The sequence below is a fragment of the Monoraphidium neglectum genome, assembly GCF_000611645.1.
Source record: "Monoraphidium neglectum strain SAG 48.87 unplaced genomic scaffold scaffold01629, whole genome shotgun sequence".
NCBI lineage: Eukaryota > Viridiplantae > Chlorophyta > Chlorophyceae > Sphaeropleales > Selenastraceae > Monoraphidium > Monoraphidium neglectum.
The window spans coordinates 1-10,898 of NW_014011999.1; the positions used below are offsets into that span (position 1 = coordinate 1).

The following is a 10,898-nucleotide window of genomic DNA, read 5'->3' on the forward strand; positions in this document are numbered from 1 at the left end:
GTTGAGGGGGGAGGGCACACGTGCGTCCAGGTTGGCGGGCAAAGCTTGGTGAGGGGGAGGGCGGGGTGGAACCGACTGAGGGTGGTCACGCAGCAGCTGCTGGGACAGCATATGTGCTGCAGGTAATACAGGTAGGCGCAGCTCAAACTGCGCAGCGCCACGCGCATGTGCTGCGTGCAAGCCCCATTGTGGCGCCCGACGCACCTTGTCAAAGGCGAAGCTGTGCTTCTGCGGCGCCTGGCCCGACAGCGACCCCGGCACCACGATCTCCAGTCCGCGGCCCAGCAGCTCGCCTGAGATAGTCGCGGAGATACGGACGGGAATTGTTGGGGCCTCAGTTTACTGCTGCAGTGCGAGCCGCCTGACAGGAGGCCTGCAACCCGGCCCCCCCTGGTAAGGCTGCTGTAGAGCCCGCTCAGCGGCAGCAGTGCACAGCTCACGCGGCGGCGGACGCATTTCTAGGCCCCTCGACGGCGCGGGCCGGAAAGGCGTTCGAGCGGCGCTCACCGCTGGTGGGGAATGAGGTGGCGAGCGGCTCGGTGCCGCTGCCCTCGCCCTCCACCTCGCTCTGCAGCGACGGCCTCACGCGGCAGAACACGCGGATGTTTCCCTTGAGCTCCTGGAGGGGGTTCATGGGGAGGCAGGCCACAAAATGGCATGTCGTGATGAAGAGGGCAGTGGGATCAGATATCAGGGTGGGGGCATTGCGGGAAGTTGGTCAAGCCTAGGACCACAGCTGCTTCCTTGAGAGCTTTCAAGCAAGGCGGCGCCTGCTGTGCTGTGGCAGTCGCAAGCAAAAAGCATGCCGGTCGGCATGCCGATGCACAATGAGGCCCCGCGCAGCGGCGTGCCTGGATGGTGTTATGCAATTTGCGGCGGATGAGCTCGCTCTCGTAGACGCGGCGCTCCGCGTCGGCGAGGGACGCCTGCAGCGTGGACAGCTGGGCCTGGGGGGTTTTCGCACGCATGTACATGTGCATCAAGGGGCAGGAGGACAGTATGTGAGGTGCGGCCACACGGGGCTGGGCGCCAAGGGCACGGTGGGGTGTGCAGCAAAGCAGGTTCGTATGTCTCAAGGTCCTGGCGCAGGTTTGTGCAGGCGTTCGGCAACTGCGCGGCCTCCATAACCGCGCCGCATAAGCTGGCCGGCTTTGGGCCACATTGTCTCGTGCTCGTGTTTCTATACGTCCCCAAAGGCAGTCGGGCCCTCGATGCTTCAGCCGCCCCGACGGTCAACACAGGTGCCGCCGACACCGTGACCAGCCGCCCCACCCCATGGCCCCACCGCCCGCCCCCCTCTCCCTGCCAGAGGTAAGCACGCGCACACCTTGAGGTCCTCGAGCTGGGAGCCCCTGCTGGCGGCCAGGCTGTCTGCCAGCGCCTGATGCTCGCGCGCGCTGCCCAGGTCGTTGCGCAGGGCGTCAAGCAGGGCCCTGTGGGGGTGGAGGTGGGTGGGGAAGAGGGGGGCCTTTGGTTGAGAGCTGCAATTTGCAGGATGCATCTGTGACGGATGCTGGATTGGAGGTAGTAACACCCGGGTGCTAGAGTGTAACTGATTTGCTGGAGGAGGGCAGGACATGTTGAGATATATGCAACGTTGATACGCCCACAGAGTGCGACCCACCTCTGGCTGTTGAGCTGGGCCTCCAGGGTGGCCTTGCTGTTGCAGATGGCCTCCAGCGACTCTGCTGACTTGCCACCCGCCTCGCGGATCCTTCGAGCGTGGTGAGTGGTGCAGCCAGGGCGAAAGAAGATAGGGGTGAAAGGGCGACAAGATTGCGGCTAGTCGCCGGCCCACAGGGCGGCGTGCTTAGCCGCTCCGTCCTTTATCAGCTGTGGCCTCTGGCGCAACTGCGGTCCGTCGCTCCCAGCCAGCCCTGTGGCCCCACGATGCGATGTGAGAAGCGTTGCTTCACAAGCGCGGGGCCGGGTCTAGATGTGATATCGCCACTCGTCCCACGCTGCCGCTGGCCCCTGAACTCAGCCCCGCCTGTCCCACCTCTCCAGCTCATCCTTCAGGTCCTTGGCCTCAGAAGACAGCCGCTCCCTGGGGACCGCGCGTGGCCGTGGCAGGGAGCAACAAGGTTGACTGTGAGGTTGCCTATGACAGCCAAGCAGCGCATGCTGACTGCAATCTCAGCCAACCTCAAAAGCTATGAGCGTTGTCCAGGCCCATCCTGTACGGCTGATTCTGCCTCTTGTTATCCCTCCTGACCAGCACGGTGCAATCCACGCACCTGTCTGCGCGCGTCGCGTCCAGGTCGACCCGCAGCACCGCCACCTCGCGCGCCACTGTCTCCCGCTCGTCGCGCAGCTTCTGCACCTGGCCCTGTGGTTGGGCGCACGCAGCCGGACAACGGGACGGATTGGCAGCAAAGGACTGGAACTCTTCACTTGGTTGCTGTGCATGAACAGCCAGCACAGCACAGCAAAGCAAGCCACTTGCAAAACAAAGAGCCGCCGCACGACCTCAATGCCATGTGTCCAACGCAAAGCCACGCAGTGGGAGGACATCGTCCCCCTCCCCCGCACCTGCTCCAGCTGCAACATCCTCTCGCTGCTCTTGACCAGGCCCCCCAGCTCCGCCACCTGCCCCTGCAGCTCTTCGCGCGCCTTGACCACCTCGTCCCGGCGCGCCTTCTCCGCATTGAGGTCATTCTGCAGGCTGTGGGTGTACGTAATGTGTGTGTGTGTGTGTGTGTGAGAGAGAGAGAGAGAGAGAGATAAACAATTGCATGTCGTTAAAACAGTGGTGTGCATGTGTGCACGGCTTGTCGAGACCGCAACACGTGACGTCCCTGCTGGATGGCCCGAGGTGCTCCTGGACACCGCATTGAAAGCACGGGCGCTGGCCGCATACCTGGTGTTGTATGCCTGCAGTGTTGTGCTGTACCGCTGGCTCTGGCGCACCACCTCCTCCATCTCATGGATCTGCAGTCGTGGGTCGAAGTTGCTGTGGTGTCAGGTTGTGTCCAGGCAGTGCACTAACCACAGCACACAGTTGATGTTTTGACTCATTCAAACCACCAGCGTGCAAGGCACTTGCTTCCTCTTGCATCAGCGCACCAGTTGCAAAGCCACTGTTATGATCGGTATGTCACTTTCCCGTTCTGGACGAACCCACCTTAACGTCCCGCTCCTGGATCTGGCTGGTGGCCTTCTCCAGTTCTGCCTCGCGTCCGTCCAGCTGCCGCCGTGCCTCTGCCAGCTCCGCCCCTCGCGCAGCCACCTGCGCCTCCGCCTCAGACAGGCGCTGCTGCACCGCTGTGCCCTCTGCCTCCGCCTTTGCGAGAGACTCCTGGAAGACGCAGGTTGAGCGCCGCGAGCGTTTGGGTGCCGGTGCCGCTTGCAATCGCACCCACAACACTGACGTCCGCACGAGACGCAGGTCAATTGAAATGCTCACATTTGAGCGTCAGGTGAGAGCAAATAATACAGTGATAAGGCATATGGGGGAGTCGGCCTCAGGTGTGTGCATTGTGGCCCACCTTGACCTCCGCAAGCTGCTGCGCGCCCGCCACCTCCCGCGCGGCCCACTCCTCCGCCTTTGCCGCCGCGCCCGCCTGCAGCTCCTCGCTGTGCGCCTTCCACTGCTGCACATCAAGCTGGGTGCGCTCGTTCTCCGCAAGCAAGTGCCAGCCAACAGCCCTGGCAACGTTGCACCAGGGTGGGGCCGCTGTGGGACCACATGCGAGCATGCTGGCACGCGAGCAGGCATTGTCACAGCTGACCAGCCGCTCCCACCAGCCGCAGCAAGTGAGCGCGTCCCTTGTCCAAGAAAGGGATCTGTCTGCATTGAGCTCAACCCCCTGATGATATGTAATTGCTGTCCTCACTTGAGCTCCTTGATCACAGGCCCCATCTCCTCCAGCTTCTTCGCCGGCAGCGTGCCCTTCTTGAACAGCAGCCGCCGCGACAGCGCGTCTTGCAACGACATTCCCGTGCGCGCGGCAATATCGTCCCAATTCTCCTCCCCTACCGCAGGACCCGTTGCAGGGGCAGCGGCGGCAGGCGCGGCGGCTGCGGGCTTGGCCGAGCCTCCCGCTGAGGCGGATGCTGCACGCTTTGCCTCCGGCACGCTGTCCAGGGGCGCGCCGCGGCGCTTTGTGCCCATTGTATTTTGCTGTGGATGGTGCAGGGATAGAGAATCACGCAAAAGGCATTGATTGGGAGTGGACGCCGCAATTTTCTGCCTCGCAGCACACGCAGGCGGCTGACGTGCAGCAAGGCACCAGGCAAAGGTGGCTGCTCATTAACTGTGCTCGCAGCGCACCTTGTCCCCTAGCGGCCTGCCTCCAGCTGCCGCTGCCCCCGTCAGCTTGGGGATGCGGCTTTCCCGCCTTGTGTTGCCGTCCATCTGCAGTGTGTTGCAGATGACAACAAGGGGCATGCAGCATGAGCGTTGTTGAGGCCTGCGCAGCTGTTTGCATGATTACACGCAGCCCTGCAGACACTGCATGTTGTTGCATCCGCGCAGCAGACACAGACGCGCGCTGTATCGAAGGCTCGAGCTGCATATCAAATACCCGTCCACGGTCCCGCTTGCTCTGTCAGGCACGCCTGGGCAACGCACAGCTCGTCTGCTGCCCACCTCGCTGCAATCTATGCCAGGGAGCTCCTCTAGTACATGAATTATATCGTAAATTGGCGAGCCGACCGAGTCCGCGAACGTGACAGTGCCGTGGGCTGCAATGAGCGATCAACACTAGGCTCGGCGATCTGCGGCCCACATGAATGATTTAGAACAATTCAGGCTTGCTAAGGCGCTCCGTCGCTTTCAACAAAGCTGCCAGCCGAGCTATGTCAGAGTCGCACGCTCATTCAAAGTTTGGCAGCTTCCTCCCCTTGACTGTTCCAGTTGTCCTCAAAACTCACCGGAACAGCACTGTCACAAACTGTGGAACTGTGTAAGTCTCTGTTAATGCCCTCAACTACTCGGCTTGCTTGAGGTCGCAATGGCGCAGATCTGCCGGCAACTTAGCAGCAGGTGCGCACCCTTCAATTTAGAAGCAGGATTGTGAAGGTCAAAACAAGATCTCAATGCGACTGGCATAGATGGGGTCCGCGACGCTGGCAGCCAGGGAGCATGACGTGTGGCCTTGGTGCAGTCGCTTACGCCCAGCTGCTGTGCTCGCGCCGCGTGCACTGGCACCAGGTGTCCAACCACCTGCCTGGCATGCGCTCATCGAAAACCCATCATCCTGTGGATACGTGCATTTTGCACAGGAAACCTGCTGTCAGACCTTTGCCCTCTGCTGTCAGCGTCGGCCAGCGGGCGGCCGTGCCGCGGCGGGCAGCAGTCCAAACGCGTGCAACGCTCAAGGCAATCATATTCGATTGCGAAGGTGGGCACCACCCTCCAAAAGGCAACTGAACACGCGCATGTTTGCATGTCAGGTTTGCCGCAGCCGCTGTGACCAAGTGCGTTGACAAACTGGCAGTTTGTCCGCCGGGAGGCGTCGCCAATCCTACGTCGTTTCGCGTGCACGCCTCGACCCCGCCCCTCCAGCCTGTTTCCTTGACCTGCCCCCCGCACACATGCCCGGCGTGCTGCTTGCGTCACAACAGGGGCAATTCTTGACAGCGATGAGCTCAGCCGGCGGGCCTTCAACGCCGCATTCGAGCACTTCGATGTCCAGGGCGGTGCGTATCGGCAGCGGCGCCCAGCACGCCAGCGGCAAGCAGCAGCATGCGTGCATTGCCTGCGCAGGCGCTCACGCATCATGCGCCCACAAGATGTTCATGGTGCGGTGTCACGTGGCGTAAGCAAGCGCGCACGCAAATGCAACTCGCCCCGCATCGGCAGGCGACGAGGGCGTCGTGTCTTGGAGCCGTGAAGGCTACGCGCAGCTGCAGAACTCTGCAGGCGGACGGGAGCAGGAGATGCGATGGTGGGTGCCGCTGTGGAGCGCGGGGGCGGCAGGACGCCGCACGCCTCTTGCCCTGAGCGCAATCACGGCTCAACGCCTTTTCACGCGCCCTGCTTGACAGCCCGCCACGCAACCATCAGGTTACTCCTGGTATGGCGCACCAAATGCAAGGCACGGGTGCGGGCCCTGTTTATTTTCAGTGCCCCTGTGTCAGTAAATGACCCCCACGGCCGTCCATGCTGGCAGGTACTTCAAGCGCGGCGGCTGGCCGACCAGCAAGGTGCTGGACGGCCGCAGGCCGGCGGACGAGCAGGAGCGGGCCGCGCTGGTGGAGGCCCTGGAGGGGTACATCTCCCAGGAGCGCGAGCGGATGATCAGGTGAGGGGACGGATTGTGCAGCATGCCAGGCTTAGCGCTGCCTCAGCGTCAGGGGCTGCCTCTGAGCCGGAGAATAAGACCGGCGTCTTCCATGCATACAGTCTTGGAGTCTCCACACCCCGCGGGCTGTGGAGACGCGCAACAGCCGGGGATCGCCGCGAATCCGGGCCTCCCTCTGTTCCCAAACGTCGCAGCTCCGGCGACATCGGGCCGCGGCCGGGGGTGCTGCGCCTGATGGACGAGGCGCGCGCCGCGGGCCTGGCCGTGTCGGTGCGCAGCGCGGCGGCAACCACCAGTGGCGCTGAGCAGCTTCTGGGCAGCCTCCTGGGCGAGGCACGCGCGGGGGCGCTGCAGTGCGTCGTCGCGGGCGAGGACGCGGGGCTGGGGCGTCCTGACGCAGAGGTCTTCAAGGTGCGTGACTGTTGGCGGCGTAACGGGGCCTGCCATGTTCCTGACAGTGCCGCCGATTGCCGCCACGTGCTGGCTAGCAGCTGCGTCGGTTTCCAGGACAGAGTGCCTGTCAGTGTTTTTTTTGGGGGGGGGGGACGAGGCCGCGGGCGGGGGGCAAGGCTGGTGGGAACAGCCGGTTGCACGACTGCTCTCAAGGACGCGCGGCCTTTTGGGCGCCTGCCCCACGGCCATGCAGGCGGCGGCCTCGCGGATGGGCGTGGAGCCTGCGGAGTGCCTAGCGGTGGAGGGCGGCAGCAGCGGATTGCAGGCGGCAATGTCAGCAGGGATGCGTGGCGTCGTCACGTACACACCATCGACCCAGTGGCAGGTTGGTGCCAAACCAGCCGCGCATTCCACTGCTGCCTTGGCCAGCGATCGCGGCGTGGCCGCCTGGACTGCCCCGCGCCGGCTGAGCGTTTATGCGGGGCGTGTGAGGTATGCGGCAACTCACTGTCGGGAGCTGCCAGGGTCGGCCGGGCACCGTCCGTCCCCCCCCCTCAAGCGGCCCCACCTGCCGCCTCACCCTACAACAAGCGTGCTTCGCAACGGCGCGTCATGCGCAAACTTGCAGGAGTTCCCGGGTGCAGAGCGCATCGTGTCCGACCTTGATTCTGGGGAGGTGACCGTCAGGGAGCTGCTGCAGCGCCGCATCGTGCAGGACGACCGCATCAACATGACCGTGACCGACGCGGGGGTCTTCTGGAGCAAGGGCGGCGCCCTCTGAGCCCGTCCGGGACGCCTCGCCGGCGGCGGCGCTGCAGAAGCGGCGGCACCTGTCAAGCGGCGCTTCTCTGCAGGGTGTGCGCCCGCCTCTGGTAACTGCTGTGAGGGGTCGCTGCCCACCTGTCCAACCCCTTGACCAACCAACTTCATCTGACAGGATCATGGCCATCGTATGACTGTGAGAGACAGGCATGCAAGTCTGAAACCCGAGCATCCACATTGCATTCGTCTTTGCTTGCCCTGATCCATGCCTGAACGGCATTGAATCTTGCACCTGGTGGACACACTTTGGCTGCGTCACAGCGGTTGCGATGTCGGAAGTCAGGTGGTTTGCCAAGGCGGGCTGCCTGCGTGACTCCCACAGCGCGAATGGGACTCTTGTGCCACCTCGTGGCAACCCAGGGCCGTCACGCTCAAGGGTGAGGTGATGAGTATAGTTTGAAATTCGACGCTGCGGTCCCCTCATGGCCTGCAGAGGCAGGGCTGCGTACAGGCCCGACACCATCTGAGCAGCGCAGCAGGGGGCCCGTGGCACGTTTCATTTGGCGCTCCAGCAGACCGCTTGCCAGTCACGCGTTACACCTGCAGCACAGTGCCAAGCATGTGCACGCTCGCTGAGACGAAGGGGCACCCAAACTGCCCGCAGATGCATGCCGATCACCCGCCCTGTGCCAGGGTGGCATAAACGGCCGCCGGTCAAATTGCAGCGCGCAGGCAGCGCCGCAGAAGCTGCCCACGGTGTGCATATGTCAGTGCGTCCGGCCCCGCCACGGCCCTTGCGAGTGAGGTGGTGCGGCCACTACAGTACTGGCGCCAGCCCGCATCGCCACCATCACAATCTGTCTTGATCCCAAGTCAACATAGCCAAAGATGCAAGGGTTGCCTTGATCTCTCCCCCCTCGCTCGAAGAATCTCGCACATAAAACGCAGCGGAGCAATGGATGTCGGCGCAGAGCAGCATGGGGGCTAGGTGGCAATTCCAGACATCAAGGTCGGCCGCTACGTGTACCGTGGCCGCCTGACTTTGCTGATGTCATTTTCCAGAGTCACCCAGGATGATTCAGTCGGTGCGTGCAAGGAAGGAATACTGCATGTGAGTGTGGTCGGGGTCTAGGAGGCGCACGAGACGTGCGAGTGTGTACACAAAAGTACGAAATAATGGATGCTGGTGCGCGTGGCCCGAGGCATGTGACGGCCAAGTCGCTGCCTGTGGTCGCGTCGACAGTCACCGCGGTTGCGCACGCCGTCTCCTCGTGCCTCGATGAAGGCGGGCAGGCGAGGCCTCGCACCCCGCAGAGCAGTCACACTCAGCGTCATACTCAGCGGCGAACACAGCAGAGGAATGCTTCTGCTGTGTTCTTGATTGGAAAGGGGCAGTGGCCCAGACAAGTTGATGTCGAGGTCGCACCCATGCATGCAAACTGCGGCTGCAAGCTTACAACAGCAGCGCAAGCACAGCTGCTGCCGCACCCATCGGCGCCACTGCCGCCCCGGCCCCGTTGCGTCGAGCAGCACCGCTCGTCCGCGGCGGCGGGGCCGTTGCCGCCGGCGCGGCCTGGTCAGCTGGGCCGGCGGCCTCGGCGCCTTTAGTCTCGCCGCCGGCCCATTGATTGAATATGGGCAGCTGGCTAGGCGGCACCATGCCCCCGTCTACAATGTGCAGGACGACTTTCTTGTCCTTGGTGGCTTGGTTGCCAATGTTTATGGGTCCCCCATTTACGAGGATGCCATACAGGGCCTCGCCAGTGGGGTCACGCGTAATGTTGAGGGGTTCACCGCCCCTGGCAATAGAGGTGTGAGAGTGGTGAAGTGAGTGAGCGTGTTTGCATGCGTGCAGGGATGCGGGCATGTGCACACGCATACGCGCAGTACGCGCGTATGCTTGCACGGACGCGTGTGCATGCGTGCATGCGTGCGTGCGTGTGTGTGTGGGCATGCGTGTGCGTGTGCGTGTGCGAATGTGGGCTCTTACGTGTGTTGAAACGTGCACTTGCGTGCGTACGTGCGTGCGTGCGTGCATGTGTAATGCAAATGCACGTGTATACGTTTGTGCATGTATTGATACGGGAGACCACATGGTCTCCCGTATCAAGCTGTCATGGATGGTTGCGCTGGATGGTGTCATGAACTCAGCGCCCCTTCTCCCCCGCTCCTCGCTGCCCCACCCCCATCTTAAATCTCCGATACGACTCCCATTCGCCCCATCCGTGCTGGCCGCCACCCCAACACACCACTTACAGGGTCTTAAGGGAGATGGGCGCAGCCTCGTACAGCTCGGCGGCGGTCCAGGCCTTGCCCGGGACGATCATGAACCTGAAAATCGACTGAATGAAAGTGTCGTTCTGCAGAGCGAGGCCAGCATAGCGCCCGAGCTTCTGCAGGAACGCCTTGTTGCTCTGACAGTGTACATGTATGCGTGCAGGTGTGTGCGGGTGCGGCCACGAAGAGTGTTGGTGGGAGGGCAATATGTTGCATGTCTAAATGCGGATGGGCTTGATCCATCCCCCGGATGTGGGGAGCGGTGCATTGCACAGAACTACCCCACTGCAAGAGCAGGGGCGGGCAGTAGTGCGGGACATGAACAGGGTGGGATTGCCCACCTTGTCACTGGTGGGGAAAGCAGTGAGGGTCTGGTTGGGCGTTGTTAGGTACTGGCGCATAACCGCGTCGCCCTTGATGACGTTCATGATGATGGACAGCTGAGGTGGGGCGGGGGTGGCGTGGGGGCAGGGCAGGGGTGGGGGTTTGAGAAGGGTGAGTGTGTGTTGGTACGCTGGGCATCTCCCATCATGTGGGAAATTCAGCTTGCACCACCAGCCGCCGCAGCAGGCAAGATGTTGCAGACGAAAGAACAGGTGCTGATGGCGCCTTTGACTGTAGATGACAAGGCTGGAGCCTGCGACCCGTCAAAATACAATGTAGCCCGCTTGACCGCGTCGGTAACCGCCCTAGGTTGCCGCCCCCAGCTTTCTGTGCCACACAGGCATCGGCGGTGCCGCTGCCGCAGAGCGCGTGCACATCTCTGCTGCGCTTGTGATCTTTGCTCGCGCTGCACAACTTGCAGGGCACGGCCTTGCCTGGGGATACAAAGCGGCACCCTGGAATGCGGTGGCTGTGTCCGTCACGTTCAGCTTGTCTGCTGGCAGGGTGTTGGCCGGTGCAGCGCCTGCGCCCGCGGCGCAGCACACTGGGTGTCGCCGGGCGCGGGTAGCAGGGTGCGGGTAGCAGGGTCAGGTTCGCGGAATGGGTCTGTTGGCACCAGTTGGGCTGGGCCATGTGATTCTTAAATCCTTGGGATCCATTTAAACTTGTCAGGCGCACAAGCTTGGGCCGCGTCATGCTGCGGGGTGGCAACAGCTGGCTGCAGGAGCGAACCAGCAGCACTGCACTCACCAAGAAGCAGGGCCAACGTGCTGCACCACCGCCCCATGGGGCTGCCTGTCGACGAGTACATGATTATTCTATATTATTATGACC

General features: G+C 62.7%; 3 protein-coding genes across 3 annotated transcripts; 1 reads left to right on the forward strand and 2 right to left on the reverse strand.

Moving 5' to 3' along the window:
- Positions 1-436: 436 nt before the first annotated feature.
- On the reverse strand, positions 437-3,937 carry MNEG_8525 (Kinesin-like protein klpA; the record flags this gene model as incomplete). Its single annotated transcript, XM_014043000.1, has 11 exons — positions 437-619; positions 900-947; positions 1,328-1,433; positions 1,625-1,714; positions 2,000-2,047; positions 2,238-2,329; positions 2,533-2,665; positions 2,861-2,931; positions 3,125-3,298; positions 3,489-3,648; positions 3,837-3,937. The coding sequence occupies 11 exons, from the start codon at positions 3,935-3,937 to the stop codon at positions 437-439; spliced, it is 1,206 nt and encodes a 401-aa protein (XP_013898454.1).
- Positions 3,938-5,723: 1,786 nt separating this feature from the next.
- On the forward strand, positions 5,724-7,422 carry MNEG_8526 (haloacid dehalogenase-like hydrolase family protein; the record flags this gene model as incomplete). Its single annotated transcript, XM_014043001.1, has 6 exons — positions 5,724-5,745; positions 5,807-5,891; positions 6,117-6,248; positions 6,443-6,659; positions 6,895-7,026; positions 7,270-7,422. The coding sequence occupies 6 exons, from the start codon at positions 5,724-5,726 to the stop codon at positions 7,420-7,422; spliced, it is 741 nt and encodes a 246-aa protein (XP_013898455.1).
- A 2,233-nt stretch (positions 7,423-9,655) lies between these two features.
- On the reverse strand, positions 9,656-10,108 carry MNEG_8527 (hypothetical protein; the record flags this gene model as incomplete). Its single annotated transcript, XM_014043002.1, has 2 exons — positions 9,656-9,763; positions 10,022-10,108. The coding sequence occupies 2 exons, from the start codon at positions 10,106-10,108 to the stop codon at positions 9,656-9,658; spliced, it is 195 nt and encodes a 64-aa protein (XP_013898456.1).
- Between the last annotated feature and the right edge of the window lie 790 nt (positions 10,109-10,898).